The sequence below is a fragment of the Mixia osmundae genome, assembly GCF_000708205.1.
Source record: "Mixia osmundae IAM 14324 unplaced genomic scaffold scaffold_6, whole genome shotgun sequence".
Lineage (NCBI taxonomy): Eukaryota > Fungi > Basidiomycota > Mixiomycetes > Mixiales > Mixiaceae > Mixia > Mixia osmundae.
In genome coordinates, this window is record NW_014575558.1 from 773494 (window position 1) to 792608 (window position 19115).

The 19115-nt window shown below is 53.1% G+C and overlaps 12 protein-coding genes across 12 annotated transcripts; 4 read left to right on the top strand and 8 right to left on the bottom strand.

Annotated features, from left to right (window-relative positions):
• Window positions 1-174: 174 nt before the first annotated feature.
• L969DRAFT_75870 (uncharacterized protein) lies at window positions 175-2907 on the top strand. The gene is made up of 7 exons (XM_014712091.1): window positions 175-288; window positions 340-1618; window positions 1666-2161; window positions 2216-2311; window positions 2362-2433; window positions 2485-2576; window positions 2625-2907. The coding sequence occupies exons 1-7, from the start codon at window positions 208-210 to the stop codon at window positions 2837-2839; spliced, it is 2331 nt and encodes a 776-aa protein (XP_014567577.1). The 5' UTR covers window positions 175-207; the 3' UTR covers window positions 2840-2907.
• L969DRAFT_88394 (uncharacterized protein) lies at window positions 2863-3615 on the bottom strand. Its single transcript, XM_014712092.1, has 2 exons — window positions 3442-3615; window positions 2863-3386 (listed from the first exon to the last, which is right to left on the bottom strand). Exons 1-2 carry the CDS (start codon window positions 3601-3603, stop codon window positions 2883-2885), a joined length of 666 nt encoding a protein of 221 aa, XP_014567578.1. The 5' UTR covers window positions 3604-3615; the 3' UTR covers window positions 2863-2882.
• A 63-nt stretch (window positions 3616-3678) lies between these two features.
• L969DRAFT_88395 (uncharacterized protein) lies at window positions 3679-5998 on the top strand. The gene is made up of 5 exons (XM_014712093.1): window positions 3679-4733; window positions 4787-4869; window positions 4931-5057; window positions 5113-5783; window positions 5841-5998. The coding sequence occupies exons 1-5, from the start codon at window positions 4179-4181 to the stop codon at window positions 5869-5871; spliced, it is 1467 nt and encodes a 488-aa protein (XP_014567579.1). The 5' UTR covers window positions 3679-4178; the 3' UTR covers window positions 5872-5998.
• L969DRAFT_88396 (uncharacterized protein) lies at window positions 5899-6731 on the bottom strand. Its single transcript, XM_014712094.1, has 4 exons — window positions 6624-6731; window positions 6220-6566; window positions 6085-6160; window positions 5899-6032 (listed from the first exon to the last, which is right to left on the bottom strand). Exons 1-4 carry the CDS (start codon window positions 6705-6707, stop codon window positions 6009-6011), a joined length of 531 nt encoding a protein of 176 aa, XP_014567580.1. The 5' UTR covers window positions 6708-6731; the 3' UTR covers window positions 5899-6008.
• Window positions 6732-7168: 437 nt separating this feature from the next.
• L969DRAFT_95162 (uncharacterized protein) lies at window positions 7169-8153 on the bottom strand (the record flags this gene model as incomplete). The annotated part of the gene is made up of 6 exons (XM_014712095.1): window positions 7169-7217; window positions 7269-7325; window positions 7381-7501; window positions 7550-7630; window positions 7689-7964; window positions 8009-8153. The coding sequence occupies 6 exons, from the start codon at window positions 8151-8153 to the stop codon at window positions 7169-7171; spliced, it is 729 nt and encodes a 242-aa protein (XP_014567581.1).
• Window positions 8154-8217: 64 nt separating this feature from the next.
• Window positions 8218-8675, top strand: L969DRAFT_50476 (uncharacterized protein; the record flags this gene model as incomplete). The annotated part of the gene is made up of 2 exons (XM_014712096.1): window positions 8218-8383; window positions 8431-8675. 2 exons carry the CDS (start codon window positions 8218-8220, stop codon window positions 8673-8675), a joined length of 411 nt encoding a protein of 136 aa, XP_014567582.1.
• A 1127-nt stretch (window positions 8676-9802) lies between these two features.
• On the top strand, window positions 9803-10710 carry L969DRAFT_95164 (uncharacterized protein; the record flags this gene model as incomplete). The annotated part of the gene is made up of 4 exons (XM_014712097.1): window positions 9803-9968; window positions 10019-10088; window positions 10136-10209; window positions 10541-10710. The coding sequence occupies 4 exons, from the start codon at window positions 9803-9805 to the stop codon at window positions 10708-10710; spliced, it is 480 nt and encodes a 159-aa protein (XP_014567583.1).
• Window positions 10711-10960: 250 nt separating this feature from the next.
• Window positions 10961-12763, bottom strand: L969DRAFT_95165 (uncharacterized protein; the record flags this gene model as incomplete). Its single annotated transcript, XM_014712098.1, has 9 exons — window positions 10961-11078; window positions 11126-11182; window positions 11238-11323; window positions 11367-11401; window positions 11453-11536; window positions 11584-11813; window positions 12179-12183; window positions 12235-12561; window positions 12617-12763. 9 exons carry the CDS (start codon window positions 12761-12763, stop codon window positions 10961-10963), a joined length of 1089 nt encoding a protein of 362 aa, XP_014567584.1.
• A 311-nt stretch (window positions 12764-13074) lies between these two features.
• L969DRAFT_503489 (uncharacterized protein) lies at window positions 13075-14487 on the bottom strand. Its single transcript, XM_014712099.1, has 2 exons — window positions 13841-14487; window positions 13075-13788 (listed from the first exon to the last, which is right to left on the bottom strand). Exons 1-2 carry the CDS (start codon window positions 14147-14149, stop codon window positions 13372-13374), a joined length of 726 nt encoding a protein of 241 aa, XP_014567585.1. The 5' UTR covers window positions 14150-14487; the 3' UTR covers window positions 13075-13371.
• A 4-nt stretch (window positions 14488-14491) lies between these two features.
• On the bottom strand, window positions 14492-15542 carry L969DRAFT_503373 (uncharacterized protein). Its single transcript, XM_014712100.1, has 3 exons — window positions 15054-15542; window positions 14673-15002; window positions 14492-14621 (listed from the first exon to the last, which is right to left on the bottom strand). Exons 1-3 carry the CDS (start codon window positions 15198-15200, stop codon window positions 14613-14615), a joined length of 486 nt encoding a protein of 161 aa, XP_014567586.1. The 5' UTR covers window positions 15201-15542; the 3' UTR covers window positions 14492-14612.
• A 350-nt stretch (window positions 15543-15892) lies between these two features.
• On the bottom strand, window positions 15893-16834 carry L969DRAFT_75887 (uncharacterized protein). The gene is made up of 5 exons (XM_014712101.1): window positions 16558-16834; window positions 16315-16437; window positions 16162-16268; window positions 16096-16109; window positions 15893-16048 (listed from the first exon to the last, which is right to left on the bottom strand). The coding sequence occupies exons 1-5, from the start codon at window positions 16673-16675 to the stop codon at window positions 16000-16002; spliced, it is 411 nt and encodes a 136-aa protein (XP_014567587.1). The 5' UTR covers window positions 16676-16834; the 3' UTR covers window positions 15893-15999.
• Window positions 16835-17689: 855 nt separating this feature from the next.
• Window positions 17690-18975, bottom strand: L969DRAFT_95167 (uncharacterized protein; the record flags this gene model as incomplete). The annotated part of the gene is made up of 6 exons (XM_014712102.1): window positions 17690-18232; window positions 18280-18402; window positions 18464-18543; window positions 18593-18661; window positions 18716-18786; window positions 18839-18975. 6 exons carry the CDS (start codon window positions 18973-18975, stop codon window positions 17690-17692), a joined length of 1023 nt encoding a protein of 340 aa, XP_014567588.1.
• Window positions 18976-19115: the final 140 nt, after the last annotated feature.

Here is a 19115-nt window from a genome sequence, read left to right on the forward strand (position 1 = left end):
TTTCCTCTCGAGACCGACAAAGAGATCCACAGAGTGAACCAGCATTGGCACCGTCATTCCCACTGTCGATAGGACCACGGCGTGACAATTGATCTCTTGCTTTTTGATGAAGAGCCACAAGAAATCTGCGCTTGATAGAACGCGACATTGTGGCGGTTACTGTCGCTCTTTCCTCGATGGCCGTCGGCCCAAGTCGAAGAGGACAGCATGGCGTTCACTTTTGCCGTCATAGGCTCGACGATAGCCTCGACGCTCCTCAGACTCGGCGGCTTCTTCTTCCTCCGATGGGTAAGCTTGCAAATGGCCCTCAGCGAAACTGGAATGACATCCTATCGGCAGTTCCCCGGTCACATCTTTGCGACTGCCTTGCCGACGCTCTACGTCGCTTATCTCCTCACCTATCTCGATCTCAACACGCTCATCGTCGCAGTCGAGCAAGACAGTCAGATCTTCATGGAAGATCACGCAGAGCGCGCTGCAGATAGATTATTGCAAGGCAAAGAGGCCGTCGTCAAATCTGAGGACATTGCTGCCAATGCGCCCGCACCTGCCAGTGACAAGCCTGGCGCACCTTCATATAGCTCCGTCGCTGCGAATGGAAAGACAGCAAAGGGAAAGCCTGGTAAAGCGAAGAACGGCAGCTCAAAGCTTGATCCAAAGCCAGAGAATCCACTGACGAGCAGCAGACCCTCGGCTGCTTCATTGCTCAGAATGCAAAAGCAGGCTAGTACGCTTGCTACACCGGGTCCGATCAGCTTCATACTCGGAAGATGTACACGATCTCGCGTGTTCAATCGGTTCTCGCTGGCCATAAATACCGCCATCCTACTCATGGTCATCGATTTCGTCTACACGCCCGTCTTCTTCATAGACCACAACGATCTTGCATTTGCTCGAGCAGGCGCAGTGGGCGATACTTGGGTCAAGCTTTCCACACGAGTACCGCCCCTCGCCGCCCATGCGCCTATCACGGCGAGCGCTGCACATTTTGCGTCTGGCTTGAGCAGCACGGCGAAGAAATACGCATCAAAGCTAAGCATGTCGGGTGACTCCGGCTTGGAGCCTCTTGCAGATCATCTGCTCGATCATAGCTTCTTGCACAAGCTCAATGCGACCATCTCTGAGCCTTTTGCAGCTGTACCCATCCTGCCCAGAGCCAAGAGCCTACCGAGTCTCGACAGGCTCGCCGAGCTAGCAGAAGACGGCAAACACGGCATTGCAAGGATACTGTACAGGCCCACGCGACCCTCTGGACGATGGCAAGAAGGGCCTGTAGTGCAGAGCACTGCAGACGCAGACTACATGAGCACCGTCAGGCTCTCGAACCTATCGCCCGCCACTGAATACGAGTACAAGCTCGTATCTGCAGTCGATGGCGATATCTTGCCCTCCTTCGGTGAAAAAGTTCAAATGTTCAAGACTTTCCCTTCGCCGAGACTAGCAGCGGGCGCATCCCACTTCACCTTTGCAGCCAGCTCTTGCATCATACCGGGATGGCCATATGTACCCTTTGGCGATCATCTATCCGTCAAAGGCGCACGTTATCTCAGCTCTGCAATCGAGAGCGAGAATGTCGACTTTGCTCTGCTTATGGGCGACTTTATCTATGCTGACACGCGTACGTTTCAGCTAGGCAGTAGCTAGTCGTGCTGACCTATTCCGCAGCGTACCGAGGTCGATCGAAGGGCACGAAACGCGATTATTTCATGCGCAAGTATCGTCAAACGTACGCCTCTGAGGACATGCGCAAAGTGTACGAGCGCGTGCCCATCATCAATGTCTACGATGATCACGAGATTGCTAATGACTACGCCGGCGAATCAAAGGACACGCCGCACTTCCAGGATGCCAATCACGCTTATGTTGCCTACAACGGCGAGCCGAACTACGATACCGTTTCTGATGCATCCAGTCTGCTAAACAGCGATGCTGAGAAATCCAACTACTACTGGTTCAGACACGGCGATGCTGCATTCTTCGTCCTTGACGCGCGTAGGTATAGATCTGCCAACGAGGCAGAAGACGACGAGCAAAAGACGATGCTAGGCGAGAAGCAGAAGCGCGTTTTCAAAGAATGGCTTACTGCAGTCAACTCGACCGTCACATTCAAATTTGTCGTGACGAGCACGCCTTTCATGACCTTGTGGGGCGGCATCAATGGGTACGTGAGAGTTCGAGGACGATCGAGTCATGCTAAAGTGCCAGAGCTGATCAGATTGCCTCGTATCGCTCCTGATAGCGCCGACGATACTTGGCGAGGATTCCAGACCGAGCGTACGGAGCTGATGGATTTGCTCGAGTTTGTGCCAAAGTACGCTGCCATGTGAATTACAGACGATGCGTACTGACTCGCTTGGACAGTGTAATTATCTTGTCCGGCGATCGACACGAATTTGCTGCCGCCACAATTCGCAACAAGGTTGTCGAATTCTCGTACGTGCAACATCGGCTGCGCTGGCTGTGCCTTGCTGACTTTCTATTCAGTGTTTCGCCGCTTAATCAGTTCTATCTGCCTATCAGAACGCTAAGCCCCAAGCATGGCCTCGGAGCAACGGGTGAAGACTTTTTGCTCAAATGTACGTCTCTCTCTCACCGCCGAGACTATGGCCTGACCGGGAATACAGACATACCGAATGGAAACCACAAGTTCGTCACGATGGAAGTTGACACTCGGACGGCAAATCTGCCTATCGTCAACATGAAGCTCTTTGTAGACGGCAAGGAGGCTTGGAAGCTACAAGTGCAAGGAAAAGCTGTTCACGCAAGCAGGACGTCAATCGGCGTCGCCTATTCGATCTTCTCGCTGCTCGGACTGAGAAGACCCAGCTGGCTTTGGTAGATGAACACTGTTGTACACATTAACACTTGTCACAACACATTCACTACCACATAGCACCTGATAACATGCCTGCCCTTCTACCCGGTCCTTCGTCAATAGCAGCAGTCTTATCGGATGGCGTATCGTCCAGCGGACCCTCTGCGCTCGCAAGGGACATCGACCACGGGTAGCACACCAGATCTGACGATTTAATGGCCGGCAAGCGTTCTCTACCCGTCTGCGCGAATGTCACTGATTTGAAGATGAACTGACGAAGATCCCTGCGAGTCTTTGCTTCGATCTTGTTGCGCTCTCTTTCGGTGAGTCCCGTTTCGATGCTGAGCTCTATCGACCAGCGTTCGAACGGCACATCCGCCTCCTTGCTGCCGTACCATACTTTGATAGTCGTCCGCTCATTGAAGGCCAAGTTGACTCGCAATGTCTGCAAGGCCGGGTGAGAGGCCTGTCGACCCAATGAGGGACCGAGATGATGCTGCTCCGCGGCGCGGGAGATACTCTGTGCTTTGGCCTGCACAACAGCTTCTAGTTCTGCATCCTGTATGGCCGACTGTGCACCCCTCTTGTATGAGTTTGACGAGGATGAGAGGGAGTAGAGAGCGCACAAAGCTCAGGCCGAGCAGGTCAATCGTCCGGGGATGCGTATTGCCAAAGCAGCGTAGGAACAGTATCGAATGGAGCAAGACGGATGCGACATCTTTGAGCAGCGATCTGTCGACTGTAATGCTGTGCTTCAGTCTTGCAATCGGCGGAGAAGCATCGTCCATCGCTGGGGACGCCCACGCCGCGTCAAGACTATTGAGAACGCGCAGAAGAAATATCATGTAATCAATTCGCCCTGACGGCTCGAGGCTGTCGACCGGCAAACCGACAGATCTCCTCCAGCGCAGATAGCTCCATCTGCAGCCCCTTGGTGAGTATCACGAGCGCTACCGGCTTCACGTATCGAGCGAGGGCTGGCGAGGCCTCTGTCGGTCCCTCCTTGCCCGAGTACACTGTCTTATGCTCGCTCTTTTGCGCTTGCTTTCTTTCAGACTATTGCCTTTCCTTTGGCCCTGTACGTTCTAGGACAGACATCTGCGGTGCCCCTCGCAAGCTCTACCGTCGATACATACGTCCTTGCCGCCGTCTCTGTTCTCACCAAAAGCCGAGCATCTCTCCTTCACGATCAGGAACAGGTCAAACAGCGCACCACTCGAGGTCATCTCCCTTCCTTCTAGGTTCTGATCATGCTCTCATCCTTCTTGTTGCTTTCCTTCTAGATCCTCACTCGTTCTTGTGTCTCTGCCTCGAAGCCCAACAGCTGTTACCCTCGCGTCTGACAAGGCCAGGGACTGACACGATGACAGAGGAAAGCGCTCCGGTTGCCTCTACTTCTGCCGCCGAGGGAGAGATCTCAGCGCCGGCAGTCAAGAGACAGAGATCCAACTCGCTCGCTGCTGCCAATACCGAGACAGAAGCGAAACGGCCCAACCTGTCCAATGACGAACTTACCGGGGCAACAGCGGTAGCGAGTACAGCTACTGCTCCGCCCGCTACCACCGCGTCTGTTGCGATAGACGCTCCTCCTGCACCTGTCGCGGCAAGCAGTCCAGGTGAACTAGGCACGTCAGATCCTGCAGGCATTCGCAATGGCACAGATTCGGGCGCGCTCTCACCCCCACCTCCGCCCTCTGCGACTGGCTCGGGCGCTGCGATCGCGACGGCTGCCAATCCTCATGTCACTCTGCGTGCTCTGATTGTCACGCAAGACGCCAGCATCATCATTGGCAAGGGCGGTCAGTCGATCAAGGAAATTCGCGAAAAGGCTGGCGTCAAAGTCCTCGTGTCCGAATCGATCCCGAATAATCCAGAGCGTATCTTGAATGTTTCCGGTCTACTCGATGGCGTCTCAAAGGTGCGCTGGTATCATGACGCAGCGGCACGAGCTGATCATGATGCTGCGTCAAGGCCTTTGGTCTGATTGTTCGTCGCATCAATGACGAGCCCTTCGACGTGCCTTCTGTGCCTGGTTCACGTGCAGTCACAATCAGGTGAGCGTCTATGGCGATGATTCATGCACACGAGCTGACAATCTTCTGACTTTGCCCGCAGATTCATTGTGCCGAATCATCGCATGGGATCCATCATCGGCAAGCAAGGCGCAAAGATCAAGGAGATCCAAGACGCTAGCGGCGCTCGCCTGCAGGCTACCGAATCAATGCTTCCCGGCTCCACAGAGGTAAGACCTGAAACTCCGCACGATGAAGCTTTGCTCAATGTGCAAGCTTCTGCAGCGCATTCTATCCATCTCAGGCGTAGCAGATGCCATCCACATCGCGGTCTACTATACCGGAGCCATCCTTGCCGAGCATAGCGATCGTGCCGTCAACAACACGCCTTACCGTCCCGGTCTTCCTCCCACATCCTATGGTCCTCCGCCGCCCCGTCCTGGCTCTGGCCCGAGTGCAGGTGGCTACTATCCTCCCGCGCCACCCCATCACGATCCCTACCGTGTTGCAGCTCCCATGGTCAATCCGACAGGTTATCACGATCCCTACCGTGGCATGGGTGGACCTCCTGCCGCTATGGCGCCTCCCCAACACGGCCAAGCTCCTCAGCAGCACTTCGCCGCCCCGCCTGTTCAGGGTATGCCTCCCGCACAAGCCCAAGCGACGACTTCCGCAATGCCCTTTGGACCGCCTCCCGTTGCTACTGGACCCGTCGGTCCCAACCAGACCCAGCAAGTCTATATCCCCAACGAGCTCGTCGGACCTATCATCGGCAAAGGTGGCTTGAAGATCAACGAGCTCCGCAACAACTCGGGCGCGCACATCAAGATCATGGAGCCCTCTGAAGGTGGTCTCAATCCCAACGGAGAGCGTCTTGTGAATGTGTCCGGTCAGCCTGCTAACATCCAGATGGCCGTACAAATGCTCTACCAACGTCTCGAGCAGGAAAAGGCAAAGTCAGTCTTCTGTGCGAGTCCCCAATGTCTTTTTCTGGCTGATCACGGGTGTGATAGCAAAATGAATCAGGGCTATAGCGGCTACTAGCTATTCTCATGACGACGTCTCGCAGCTGAGCAGTGTATCACGAGGTCTAGATTGTTCAGCAAATGAAAGCGATAGCTTGCTTAGCATCAGCAAAGCTCATTGCATGTCATCAATTTCCATGCTCGTCTAGTCATCAGCTAATGAACTGAAGCCACGAATTGCTGTGATCGAGAGTTAGCCTGGGCAAGACTGAACAAAGGTAACAAGGCATACCTGTTCGAGTTGCTTGACGGCAGCTTTGAACGCGTCGGTTTCCCTGTCGCAGTCTAGCGTCGTCTTGGGATTATTCCTGTGTCATTTGCAGTCTGTCTGAGCGACTGCAAGGCGACTCAGCGATAGGAGTCTCACCTGTAGCATTGAACGAGAGCAGTACGAGTCTTGCCGACCAAACTGTCAGGACCAGCAAGCTCATCCGTCCTCTGTCTCCGTCTCTCTACCTTTGCTCGCAGTACTTCCAGATCCCTCTCGAGCAACAGTGAGCTCTTCCCCTCTCCCTTCTCCGCCGACCCCCTGCTCTTGTCCAGATTCTCCTTCTCCAACGCCTGAGCAATCTGAGCCCTGATCTCACTCTCCTCGCTCTGTAGCCGCGTGAGCTCAGATTTGATGCGCTCCTGGATGTGAGAGTCGAGCGTCTGTTGGCGTTCTGAGCTGGGCGAGGCAGAGTCCTGCAAGTGGTTGATCAGACCCGGTGAGAACTGCGTTTTTGCTCTTTTTCAGCTTCAGCGGGCAAGGTGAGGAGTGAGTGGAGTGACCCTGATGGGCGTATCTGCGTTGGAGTAGAACTGCTTCTCCTTGCCTTCTTCGACAACCTCTGCCTTTGAGCCCGAAGCGCCCATCTTGCGAGTCGTCAAGCTGGCGAGTCTTCCTTGAGCAGGTACGCGCGCTTTCAGGAAGAGACTTGTGCATGCATGTTGGCGTGTACGTATCTACCCTTCTGACTCGCGCAGGCTCGCCATCCTTCTGTACATTCACACATCTGGCTGTCCTCCGCCTTGCTCTTCTCATCGCTGAATGCTCAAAGATGCTCAAGGGCCTCCATGCCATGGCTCGAAGCGATAAAGGCGGCTTTCTAGCAATCAACCGATGGAGTGTGGTACGCACGCACGCGCAGCGACGATGTCAGCAGGGCGTCGTCGGTCTTGATAGCTTCTGCCAAGATGATCACCATACGACGATCGCGAGCGAGGCTTGCTGCGGTGACTTACCTGAGCAATTTCAGACGTACCAACAGACCATCATGGCTGCCTTGATAGGTTTGACGTCAGAACAAACATGCAATTGGTCATACGAGCAGCGCTCAAGAAGGCGGGTAAGTAGGGAAATGCTGAATAGGGATTGGCTCGCCACTGTCGTCTCGATGCATCAGAACAGAAACCATCGGAGGCTCGCAAGCTTACTCGAGCAGGACCACGGCGCCAAAGTCCATGATCGTGCTGCCAGCTCTGTATTTGACTCTGCCATAGCAACCCCTTTCAGCAATCACTTTGGCGTGAGCAGGAGTCGACCCACGTCTTGCCATTGATGACAGTACCGCCGGGCGTCATGGAGAAGTAGATGTTCTTGTCCTGAGCATCTGGCGAAGGATCAAAGAAGATCTGGAAGTTCCATTGGGTGTGCTTATCGAGATTGACTGCGAGAAAGCATGAGTTCGTATCATAGCGACAGCAGACAAACTCACCGAGGTATTCCGTCGTCTTGGTATGGCCGGGTCGGGCGTCGATCAAGTGCGGCTCAACTCTGCCGTAGTTGCCAGTATGGACTATCGTTGATAGATCCACTCAGCCGAAAGCGATCGAATAGCATCGGCCGTCACGCACCATCAATGTAATCGAAGTTCTGCGAATCGGGATCATAGTTGATGCGAAAGTTGAGGTAAACCGTTGCTTCCGTATCGACCAGACCAGCCTGGATCCAGACTTCCCACGACTGAAGCCACTTGATGGTGCTATAGTCTGTACGCTCGGCAAGCTCGTTACCAAGGGTTGGAGCGACGCCGGAGACGGCAGGTGCAGCGAACGTCGTTCCGACCGTGCAAGCCACGGCGAGTGCTGAAAGAGCGGCGGTAAACTTCATCTTGATGGCGAGGCGCGTAGCTTGCAAAGTACGTAGGTCGGGTAGACAGGCGGTATGTATCGACGCATGCAGCCACAAACACTGAGATGTTTCAGACTGCGGGGTGTCATGCCACTCGTAACGAGGTTGTTGGCGGTGTGGAGTGCGACGCGTTTGCGCGCGTACACGCTGGTTGCCACCTCGACAGGTCGGCGATGAAATGCAGTCATATTACCTTTTGCCTTCCATCCGCATCTTCCACTGAAAATCGCCACCAATAAGGTTCCAGCAGACATGATCACTCAAATTTCGATGCTTGCCTTGCTGCTCGCATCCGTCCTTGTCAGCCAAGCATACGATATTGGTTGTTTGCGCGAATGCCGGGTCAAGATGGACGTGTTTGGGCAGCATGACGAGCTTTTCACCAACACCAGTGTGTACATCAAGCCATCGAATCCCGGTATGTCGCTTTCGCGTATCGATGTGCCACATCTCATTCGTGCGCAGGCGCGATGCTCGACATCACCAAGTTTAAGCCTTGCACGGCTACAGCAGGCATGGTCTGCGTCACTGCTGACTCCCAGTGCGTCGTGGGAAGTCTTGCTGCCCAGAAGCTGACCATTGATGGCAGAGGCTTCAAAGCTGGCGTAGTTTATCACTTTGATAATGTCCACGAGCTTACCAACCCTACGCTCATGACGGACAGTCAGGGAGGTGATATGCTTTGTGAGCTTGCAATCGGTTGCCCCTAGTCGCCCGTTCGTTGTAGACCGAGTACATACACCGGCCTGTGCGCGCGAGACCAAGCGTTTGCTACTGTCTCACCGCATACCGCTATAGGTGTTGCGAGGCCATCTGATATGGGTTCTGATTCGTCTCAATATGCTGTTGCTGCGCTTTGAGAGCCTCGATGGACTGTGCCCAAAGAACGATACCTTGTATAGAGCAACAGCACCAATTTCGAATTTGTCCACTGAGCATCAAGGGGAAGTATGTGCACAGGAAATTCCTGATCGTGCGCTTCGCAGTATGCACGTTGCCTTTGGTGTTTTTGCAAGCACCTCCTTTGATTGCAGTAGTCAAGAGGAGCGGAGAAGTCTTGGTAAAGCGTTCAGTCATGGAAACTGATTGAAGTGGACTATAGAGTGTCATGACACTCAGTGAGGTTGTAGACGTGGAACGTTGACTAAGGGCCCGTACGATTTCGAATGGTAAATTTTTGTGGTATAGTAAAGTAAATTCTTGCTCACAGGCTACCTGAGAGCAAATTTGCCTCGAGAATTTACTTTACTATACTATTTTTTGAAATCGTACGCACGAGCAAAGTAAAAAGCAGAAGTATAGTAAATTGGGGCGGAGATGGCGCGGAGACGCACCGCACACCAGTCGCCTCCTCCACGNAGCAGTATCNACATGCTGTCGCATCGGGGNCCGAAGCTGCTAAGGGCAGCTGCTGTGCTTACTATTATCATTGGCGNAGCGCGCAGTGCTTGGCTCCGCCATTGACAGTCTGCAACCCAAGAAGAGACGACAAAGGGATCAGATAGTAAATTTTACTCTTCGAAATTTCGACTAGCAAATTTGCACCACATCCGCCTGCTCGGCAGCGAGCCGCGATTTCCCCACAAAGAATTTACTTTACTATACTATTACCCATGCGCAAATCGTACGCAGTAGTAAATTTTCGTGTCGCAACATTTACATTTACATTTACTTTCAAATTTACATTCGAAATCGTACGGGCCCTAATCTGGCTAATCAACGCGCAACGCGTTTTGCCATCTCTACCAAAGTCATCCCTTGCGAGTCTGTTGCCCTCACTCTTTTTCACTTCGCTCGAACCGTCGAATTGATCGAAAGTATACACAGTCAAGTAAAGATGTTCGCCCAATTTTCAGTGCTCGCAACCCTGCTCGCTCTCGCTGGCATCAGTCAGGCATACGACATCGGTTGCTTGCGCGAGTGCAAAGTCAAGATGGATGTGATTGGAGCGAACAACGAGCTCTACCCGGGTACCAGTGTGTATATCAAGCCATCCACTCCCGGTGTGTCCCATGCGCGTCCTTGATCAGTAGCACACCTAAAGTGCACATAGGCGCACTGCTCGATATCACCAAATTTCAACCGTGTACCGCCACACAAGGCATGGCTTGTCTTGCTCCCGAGTAAGATCTCAAAGTCTGCGGCGGGCAGGACTAATGACGGCTGGCAGAGGCGAAACAGTTGGCACGGTATACCACTTCGATGACTTTAATTACTTCGGCAACCCTACTATCATGAAAGACAGTGAGGGTGGCAACATGAGTTGCGAGCTCGCAATCAGTTGCGACAAGTGAGCTGTCTGTTGTAGCGCAAGTGCATGGACCTGCCTGTATACATCGCAAGGTAGCCAGTACCGAAAGGTTTGAAAAGGCGTGCAGTCATGGTAATTGGTTGCATTCAAGTGTTGCACGGATCAGACGTCGAACGTTGAATCATCGACGCGCAATGTGTTGCCATCTCTTCCAAGGTCATCCCTTCCGAGTCTGTTGCCCTCATTCTCTTCAATTCTTCGCTCGAATCGTTAAGTCTATCGAAAGTAGACACAGTCAAGCAAAGATGTTCGCTCAGGTTTCAGTGCTCGCAACGCTGCTCGCTCTCGCTGGCATCAGTCAGGCATACGACATCGGTTGCTTGCGCGAATGCAAAGTCAAGATGGACGTGCTTCAATTTGACAACAAGCTTTACAAGGGTAACAGTGTGTATATCAAGGCATCGACTCCCGGTATGTGCCCTACGCCTTCTTAGGCCACACAGCTGAGATCGAGTGCAGGCGCACTGCTCGATATCACCAAGTTCCAGCCTTGTACTGCCACAGCAGGCATGGCATGTCTCCTTCCCGAGTAAGATCTCACGCGCCTGTGGCGAATGAGACTAACGATTGCTGGCAGAGGCGAGAAAGTCGGCGCGGTTTACCACTTCGATGACCTTACAAACTTCAGCAACCCTACTCTCATGGCAGACAGTGAGGGTGGCAACATGAGTTGCGAGCTCGCAATCAGTTGTGACAAGTGAGCTGTTTGTTGTAGCGCAGGTGCATTTGATTGCCTGTATACATCGCAAGGTAACCAGCGTCAAGTTTTTGGGCTGGTAGGCCAATTGGAATGTCGTTACCCCTGCGTGTCCCGTTAGATTGAGTAGCTTACGCGAGCGTACAAATTACACATCGTCTTTGCATGTACCACCAAAGTTGTAGCCTGCCGCAGGGCTAGTGGTCACGCTGTGAGGGACATGTTTGTTAGTCAAAGGGGCCGAGAGTAAACTATGCAACGTACGTGCCGCCATAGATGCTCGTCGTCGTCTCCGCCATGCTGAAATAAAGGCTGGTATCGTCCGCTCCCTCTTCGGCATAGTATATGATCTGCTGGCAGGTAAGCGACGGATTACATGTGCGCTTGACAAACCGAGAAATCCCAGAGCCAATGGCCTTTGCGTTTTGCTACGTGTAACCGCATGAGCCTATGACTGTTGACAAAGCGATCCTACTTACCTCTGAAGTTAGTCGTACGAGCATTACTGACCTGCTTGCCCGTGTCCAGAAATGGCGTGACTGTACCGAGATTGTCGGTATAGACTACAATCTTGCTCAGAACGCCAGCAGGATTGTGTGGTCGCTCTCACCCCAGATCTGGAAAAATTTGCGCTGCTGAGGGTCCCAGTTGAGTTCGAAATCCAGGTGAGCAACAACGGGTGTGTTGCTGAGAGCAGCGGCGAGGGTACAGTGGCGATTGGTCAACCAATCCGTGCGTTTTGTCAATCTTGCTATGCCGCCGACTTGCGCGCCGCGTGTTGCAGCGATAGCCTGAGCAATACAAGCCATCAACAGACGACCGGAACGAGCGAGTCTCATCCTGGTGTGTTGTTGGCGAGACAAAGACAGACAAAGGCGGACAATTGTGCTGCGCTGTGCAGAAACAATTGGAGGAGTACATGAGACAGAATTGTATGGAACTGGAACGAAGAACGCATTATGTCCAATGCTTGCCGGTATTTGTTTTACACCGGTGAAGCGAATGTTGGGCGCAATCGCGCACTCGCATGTCGCGCCTCATGGTGACATCTAAAGAAGATCGAAGATCTGAACTGGCTTAAGTCTCAGATAGAAGGCTTCTACGCTGCATACTAGCATCATGCAGACAAGAACTGAAGTTGCGAAGGCAAATTTGCATGCAAGTCTTCACATCTGAGCAACAGAGTGTCACGACGACCTGCTCACATGGCCTTCAAAGACGATCATCAGCCATGCAGAAAGTATGGTATGAATGTGCTTACAGGAATGGTGACCTTGTTCTTCTGATCAGTGTCGCTACTGCACTGAAATCCGAACGAGGGCGCATTAGGTGGAGAGATATTGTCGACAGTCATCGCAGCGATTGCCACTCCTTCGATATCGCCATCATCGGCCACGTGGAGTGCAAGCGCGACCTGCCAATTGCCCCCGTCGAGGTAGAAATTGCCATTCTTAAGCGAATTGCCGATAACGACAGGGGGTTCGTAAGTCACAGACTTCAAGCCACCATTAGGCTTGACGCTGTACTTGTGCGACTTCCAAACAAGATCGAAGCCACCACCGACGACTTTGCCAGCTTCGTATTCACTCTACGCGAGTCCGAATGCGTCAGCGTGGAAGCTGCGGTACTATGAGTGTACTTGCCTGGAAGCCACACCACGTGTAAGGACCAGTGTGGCGGCGTTCGAGCGTGTTGGCATCGCGGGCTTCAATGCTTGCACCCAAGCTGAGCGTAGCAAGACAGAGAGCGAGAGCGGCAGGTATCATGGTCTTGAGAGATTTGCTGAACATGGTTGCACTGATTAGTCGAAGATGGTAAAGTCTGATGGTGAGTTGGGAGAAGCCAGAGCGCGCGGAGTCATTCCATCCCGAAACACTTTGCACAGCTCTGTCGTGTAATTGAGACTTCGCCGCGCATGTCGCAGCTCTGTTTGCTTCCGTAGAGCACTCGGACTTGAGTGAGCGTTTTGCAGACCAAACGGCGTCACAAAAGATTTGGATCCGCGCATGTCCGCGGTCTCGTTGGATTCGGTGCCGAGAAAGCTCGAAATGCACACGGTGCGAAGAGCAGATGTGAGCGTATGTCCTGCGAGCTGTGCCGAATGTCGCTCATCACAGTGCCGGATAGCTGAAACCGACATCCAATCAATCCCTGCAGACGATGGAAAGGCGAGACTCTCAGGACAAACGGCTCAGGGCATACTTTGCATGCGAAGCCTCGCAGATGATCCCTTTGAGATCGAGAGGAAGCGCGACCTTTGGCGAGTTTTCTTGATCAGCGAGCGAGCGAAGAGTGCAGCTGCAGGGAACGCGCGCGCGCGCGCGCGGAGTATAGCCGGAGCGGGAAATTCCGGCAGATGCATGAGTAGCATTAGAAGCCAAGATACAGGTTTATGATCTCAGACTGCCAGTACTTGCTCCGTCTGTTTAGTAGACCTGATTTTATTGCTCAGATCAGGCATCATCAGGGGCAGAAAATCCTGTCTCACCGGTATGGTGACTTTGTTTTGCTGACCCGAGTCGCTACTGCATTGGAAACCAAATGGAGGCGTTTTTGCTGGAAAGACCTTGTTGACAGTCATGTATGCGATCGCCACGCCCTGAATGTCGCCATTGTTGGCAACGCGAAGCTGGAGTTCGACGTCCCAAGTGCCGGCATCCAGGTAGAAGTTAGCGTTCTCGAGCGTAGTGCCGACCATAGCGGGCGGCTCATAGATTGCAGATTTCAGGCCTTGGCCCGGAATCACAAGGTACTTGCCCGACTGCCAAACAAGATCAATGCCAGCAGCGACGACCTTGCCTGGCTCATACTCGCTCTGCGTGACCTCTGCTTCAGCACAAAGATCACGCCACTGTAGGAGTACTCGCCTGGAAGCCACACCACGTGTAAGGACCAGTGTGGCGACGTTCGAGCGTGTTGGCATCGCGAGCATGAATCGTGCCGACGGGGTTGCTCGCGCCCAAGGTGAGCGTAGCAAAGCAGAGAGCGATGACGGCAGCAATCATTGGCTGGAGAGACCGGCTGAACATGACCAAATGCTCGGCTTTGAATAGCAAAGCCTGACGGTCAGGCGCATATTGTACGGGAAAAGCCGGAACTTGTCTCAAACCGAAACTTGTTTCAAGCCGGAGCTTGCATAGCGATCCGTTGTGTAGGCTGCATCGCTGGAACATCATTTCGCGTTTTGTTGTCAAGTATGTGTCGATCGATGCAACGCAACACTTGCATGTTTGTTACATATCAGTCGCAGCAATGTTCAGTGCAGGTGTGCATAAGTGGTCGCGAGCAAGGATTGCCATGATGCTGAGCATCCAGGAAGTGTGCTTTGAGAAGGCCTGAGACTCACTCGGAAGCGCGATAGGCCAGTGGCGCTGCGTGTGACTGCTTGGCGCCACATTCGGATCTAGCCAGTTGGCAGTAAAGAGGGACAGAGGTTGCATGGCAACTAGCATACAAGTGTCCAGGCAGAGGGCCGCAACCTCTGCGCATGGTGCCTAGTAGCGAGCACAAGATCGAGCTCTCAGATAGTCGAGGGCGGCAATTGCAGCCGCGCAGTCGACGTTGAGATTACTATGCAAACACTTCGGCTGTTACACAAGACTATATGGTCTTATCAGCCGAGTCTGATGGTGTCACTCCCTAGTAGCGCTGCGCATATGTTCGTCAGCTGAGCTGCCATCAATAGAACGATCCTCTTACCGGAATGGTGACCTTGTTCTGCTGCTGAGGATCGCTACTGCACTGGAAGCCAAGGGAAACCACATTTGAGAACGTTGTATCGCCAATTTTCAAATTAGCGAGAGCGATTCCTTGGATGTCGCCATCACTGCCGACTTTGGCTTGAAGATCGACGTCGTAGTTGTTTGCGCTCTTCAACACAAAATTTGCGTCGTTGAGAGAGCCATGGTCCATGTAAGCGGGCTCGAAGTTTGCAAATGTCATGCCTTCGCCAGGCGAGACGACATACTTATTCGTATACCAATTGAGGTAGAAGTAAAGACCGAGAACTTTGCCCGGCAAGTACTCCGTCTGTCGGCAATTGCGTTAATTTCCCATCATATGCAGGGCAGGGCAGCTCGCCTGAAGGCCACACCACGTGTAAGGACCAGTATGACGACGTTCGAGCGTGTTGGCATCGCGGGCGTCAATGCTTGCACCCAAACTGAGCGTAGCAAGACAGAGAGCGAGCGCGGCAGGTATCATAGTCTTGAGAGATTTGCTGAACATGGTTGGACTGATGAGTCGAAGATGGTAAAGTCTGATGGTGGGTTGGGAGAAGCCAGAGCGCGCGAAGTCATTCAATCCCGAAACACTTTGCACAGCCCCGTCGTATAACTGAGACTTCGCCGCCCAGAATCATACTCCTAGCTTGTGGTGTGAAACTTGCAAACAAAGTGACGGCTTTCATGTCCAAACGGTGTAAAGACATGTTTGTGCCCGTGCGTCTTAGCCAAGTTCATCGTAAAAGCAGCGACAGGTTGAAGTGAGTCCGAAGCAAGGCATCACTCGGCCAGGCTTTTGCGATAGCAATCATCTAGTTTGCACATCTGCCCGCGGATAGCTTGTCGTTGAGGGGCGTTCTGCCAGAACTTGTGATATGTGCGGTACGATGAGCTGTATGTGATCGTCGATGTGTATGGGTAGTTCTTTTGGGGAGCGGCCTTGACCGCAGACAAAGTCAAAGTACTACATGCGCATGGGCGCGACTAGGCAGAGCAATTACGGGCGCAACACGACACAGTGCAGACGGACAGCTGATGCACGGGTGACATGGGGTGACTAGCGGGGGATCGATGCACACGTGCCAAGCGTGACTGCATGCCGAAGTAGATTGTAAATCCGAGGAAATTCAGAACTGGGAGCTTGATGGTCTAGTGACCACGCGCGTCAAAGACAATTTCGACTGCGCGGCATGTGTGGTTTCCCAAGGCCAGCAAATGCGATGTCTGATGCAGACCTCACTACATATGGCAACTTTTCACGACAAACATGCAGCGCTCGTTGTCCAAGTCTGGTCTGCAGCCGTTCAAGAGCCGCTATAGAATGGTATCTGGTGCTTGTCGATTGTGAAGACCCTGTGTGTCCATGAAGTGGGCGATCGGGCAGAACGCAAGCGACGTACACGATCCCGAAGCTCTATTCCGGGAATGGATCAGCGTCGGAGCAGATGATATGACGATGAGCGTACCAACTGCGTATCAGGCATCTCGATATCGCGGAGATGGTATCGCGTGGGCCAAATTGAGTCTATCGGATGATGGATCCAGAGCTCAAACTGTCTTTTGCCATCGACAACTACAGCGAGCTCAGCGCCAGATCATGATAGCGACTGAAGGCAAACATTTGAATCCTGAAGTGAGCTCCTTGTGAATGTTATCCCACTCGTTGCTGAGTGCGGTGATCGTGCCGGTGTCAACGATCAGAGATTGAGGATCAGGAGAGATCTGCACGTTCTGCGAATGTTCTTTGAGCTACAGTCTATGGATTTGGAGCGGTATTGAGCTGACATTGGCATCTTTCGAGAATCGTATGCGGAAAGTCGAGTGATACACCAGACCACCGTTGCCGTACATCGACACCTCACCAAAATGCACTCGACCGAAGGTGCGTTTGGCGAGATCTGCCGTGTAGGCCAAGCTGACAGCGCTGACCGTCCGCTCAAGGAGCAGCACGAGCAAGCAAAATACGATGCTGGCAAACATCGTGACCAAAGTCGCGTCGAGTGGTAAAGAAGGAAGCGCTAAAGCAGAGTGAGACGAAGAGGGGCGTAGAATCGTCCGGTAGCATCAGGCGCACATTGCAAGAGCATGGAGAGAGGTTTCAGCGTTTAGGAGCGAATGGGGACCGGCAAACAATTTCTAAATAAGAAGACGCGAGCGAGGGATCATCCTTCCAGTATATAAACCATGAACTGACCAACCCGTCCGTGTGAAGCACGCACTATGTCATGCACCTTGCAGATAATACGACGGGACTAGCTCTCCCGTTGAGCAGTCCTCACTCCTCGCTTGAAAACGATGCGTTTGGTTTTCGCTGCTTTCGTGGGTTTTCTCGCAAGCGATGTGGCTGCACCTGCCGCTAGTCCTATCTCACGCCTCGATGGCTTGATCTGCTCTTACTCGGTACCTCTCAGGAGCTTCAGATCGCTCAACAGCGGCTTCGTTGCCATGATCGCTTATCGCCCGAGTGACACCATCTCAGTCTGCCCCACATCCGACTGCATGCTGCTTCTCTGAGATGACCACGCAAGCTATTTAGGCGACCTTTGTCTCACGAGGTGCTAGTAGTGATGCCACGCTTGGCAAGCTCTCGAGCAAAGATCAGCTTTATGCCGGATTTCTATGTAGGCTATGCTTGCCGGCGGTTGGCACTGGATGAGATACGAATGACCTTTGCAGTGGAGCCGAATGGCAACAAGGTCCGATTTCCTTGTTCTATCCAAACGATGGCAGTCTCCAAGGCGTCTCCTTCCGTGATGTTCTTTTTTTTTTTGAGTCGATGGCGAAACACTCTACGTCAATCAGGTAAGCCGAACGCTTGAACAGCCGGTGATGAGCTCATGCGGATGCCGGCAGCTCGAGGGCCTCAGCATGAACTGCAACGGCAGAAAGATTGGCCTTGGCCACCTGCGTAGATCGAACCCGTGCTAAGACGCCGTGGCACTGTTGTTGACCAGACTACAATGACAACAGCCCATAGCATACTATATAGAGCTTCTAAGATTCGACGAGCGAGAGGTAGTTACTCGGCGCTATACCGACCTCGCTCGAGGCTTGTCGTCGGCATCGCCACCACTTGCCAGATTTGTCCAGCACATCCAGTATCTCTCCCTTTGTGAATGAGATCTCGTTGGGATCTTCTGGATTGGCGCTGTAAGCGTAGAGTGCTTTTGCTTGGCCAACGGGTTCGGCGATTGACATTGAGCCCGTCGAGCGATGGGTCTGCTGTGTCGGCGGACGATCATCACCACCTGTTCGGACGGGAGGATTGGCAAGATAGTGCGTCGAACCATTCGCGCCCGTCTGATTGCTGTTCACACTGATCATATTTTGACTGGACGTGCCTAGCGCTTGGCCATTGGAAGCCGAAGAAACGAATGAGCCCGATGTTGTTGCAGGCGTGGGTACAGGCGAGCGATGCATGTCGCGTGATTTCGACAAGCGAGAAACACTGCGGCGATGCTGGAGCGTGTTCGGATCGCCAAAGAGCCTGAAGAATTGACCGTCTTCAGAAGAGGTGAAGTAGAGCAACCACAGGATCTGCAGCACTTGTCAGCTGGCCAGTCAACTCTCTGACACGTACTCACGTCGACGATGATAATGAGAAGCCAGCCTACTCCGACTGCTTCGAGTGCGCTTGTAGGGCCATAGATGCCCGTGTTGATGCCGCTAGCTGCAATGACGATCGTAATGGCAAGGAATGCGCTGATCTATACGATACTTGCCGGATGAGCCACACCGGACAGGCAGCACATTGAGGAAAACCCGCACCTGATGCCTGACTTCGTCCCTCCGTTCGAGCAGGAAAGAATAGAGAACTGAATAGATCAAGCCGACTTGCAAGAAGATGCCTGTCATATCGTGTTCAGCTTCGAACTATCTCTGAGACTGTTGACTTACCCAGCCAGGCTATGCCAATCACAGAGTGGGTGCCGCCATGATGGCGATAATCTGCTTCCGCGACGCATTCTGCAGACGGGTCGCTTGAGCTTATGCCGGCTGATAGCTCGCGAGCAGACGTACGTCCCAAGAATGCAGTCAGCCAGCCTGCGCCTCCAACAGCGATGGTGGCCAGTAGCGGCTTATTTCTTAGCCTACGGAAGTAGACAGGTCAGGTTGTGATGTCGCAGGAGAGCTGAAACGCACAAGACGGACTGAGTGGCCATACTAGCTCGAACAGTGTCAAAGCGAGCTACAAGAGGGCGGAAGAGAATCTGGGGAGAGCGATGTACTTGTCGGTCGACGGTCGTCACTGGCAAAGACAAGTAGCAGAGTGTCAGCATCACAATCCTCGTCAGGATGAGACGGCGCGCAAAGGTGAAGCGTTTCGGCGGATTGCGCACAGACCGCCGTTCGAGCCGGAGAGATGAACAGATGGAGGCCTTGTGGACTTACGCTATGTGATGAGCTCGTACCGGCCACG

Bases quoted from the DNA above. Each gene is read 5' to 3' on its own strand.
- L969DRAFT_75870 (XM_014712091.1), top strand. From the start codon at position 208: ATGGCGTTCACTTTTGCCGTCATAGGCTCGACGATAGCCTCGACGCTC. The intron at 2,434-2,484 runs GTACGTGCAACA...CTTTCTATTCAG, and splicing joins AACAAGGTTGTCGAATTCTC to TGTTTCGCCGCTTAATCAGT. The intron at 2,577-2,624 runs GTACGTCTCTCT...CCGGGAATACAG, and splicing joins TGAAGACTTTTTGCTCAAAT to ACATACCGAATGGAAACCAC.
- L969DRAFT_88394 (XM_014712092.1), bottom strand. From the start codon at position 3,603: ATGGACGATGCTTCTCCGCCGATTGCAAGACTGAAGCACAGCATTACA. The intron at 3,387-3,441 runs GTGCGCTCTCTA...AGGGGTGCACAG, and splicing joins ACCTGCTCGGCCTGAGCTTT to TCGGCCATACAGGATGCAGA.
- L969DRAFT_88395 (XM_014712093.1), top strand. From the start codon at position 4,179: ATGACAGAGGAAAGCGCTCCGGTTGCCTCTACTTCTGCCGCCGAGGGA. The intron at 5,058-5,112 runs GTAAGACCTGAA...AAGCTTCTGCAG, and splicing joins TGCTTCCCGGCTCCACAGAG to CGCATTCTATCCATCTCAGG. The intron at 5,784-5,840 runs GTCAGTCTTCTG...CGGGTGTGATAG, and splicing joins CTCGAGCAGGAAAAGGCAAA to CAAAATGAATCAGGGCTATA.
- L969DRAFT_88396 (XM_014712094.1), bottom strand. From the start codon at position 6,707: ATGGGCGCTTCGGGCTCAAAGGCAGAGGTTGTCGAAGAAGGCAAGGAG. The intron at 6,567-6,623 runs GTCACTCCACTC...GCAAAAACGCAG, and splicing joins ACGCAGATACGCCCATCAGG to TTCTCACCGGGTCTGATCAA. The intron at 6,033-6,084 runs GTATGCCTTGTT...TCTCGATCACAG, and splicing joins CCGTCAAGCAACTCGAACAG to CAATTCGTGGCTTCAGTTCA.
- L969DRAFT_503489 (XM_014712099.1), bottom strand. From the start codon at position 14,149: ATGATGTTCCAGCGATGCAGCCTACACAACGGATCGCTATGCAAGCTC. The intron at 13,789-13,840 runs GCGAGTACTCCT...GAGGTCACGCAG, and splicing joins ACACGTGGTGTGGCTTCCAG to AGCGAGTATGAGCCAGGCAA.
- L969DRAFT_503373 (XM_014712100.1), bottom strand. From the start codon at position 15,200: ATGTTCAGCAAATCTCTCAAGACTATGATACCTGCCGCGCTCGCTCTC. The intron at 15,003-15,053 runs GCGAGCTGCCCT...AATTGCCGACAG, and splicing joins ACACGTGGTGTGGCCTTCAG to ACGGAGTACTTGCCGGGCAA.
- L969DRAFT_75887 (XM_014712101.1), bottom strand. From the start codon at position 16,675: ATGTTTGCCAGCATCGTATTTTGCTTGCTCGTGCTGCTCCTTGAGCGG. The intron at 16,438-16,557 runs GTGAGGTGTCGA...TGTAGCTCAAAG, and splicing joins CTTCGGTCGAGTGCATTTTG to AACATTCGCAGAACGTGCAG. The intron at 16,269-16,314 runs GTTTGCCTTCAG...AGCTCGCTGTAG, and splicing joins GCTCACTTCAGGATTCAAAT to TTGTCGATGGCAAAAGACAG.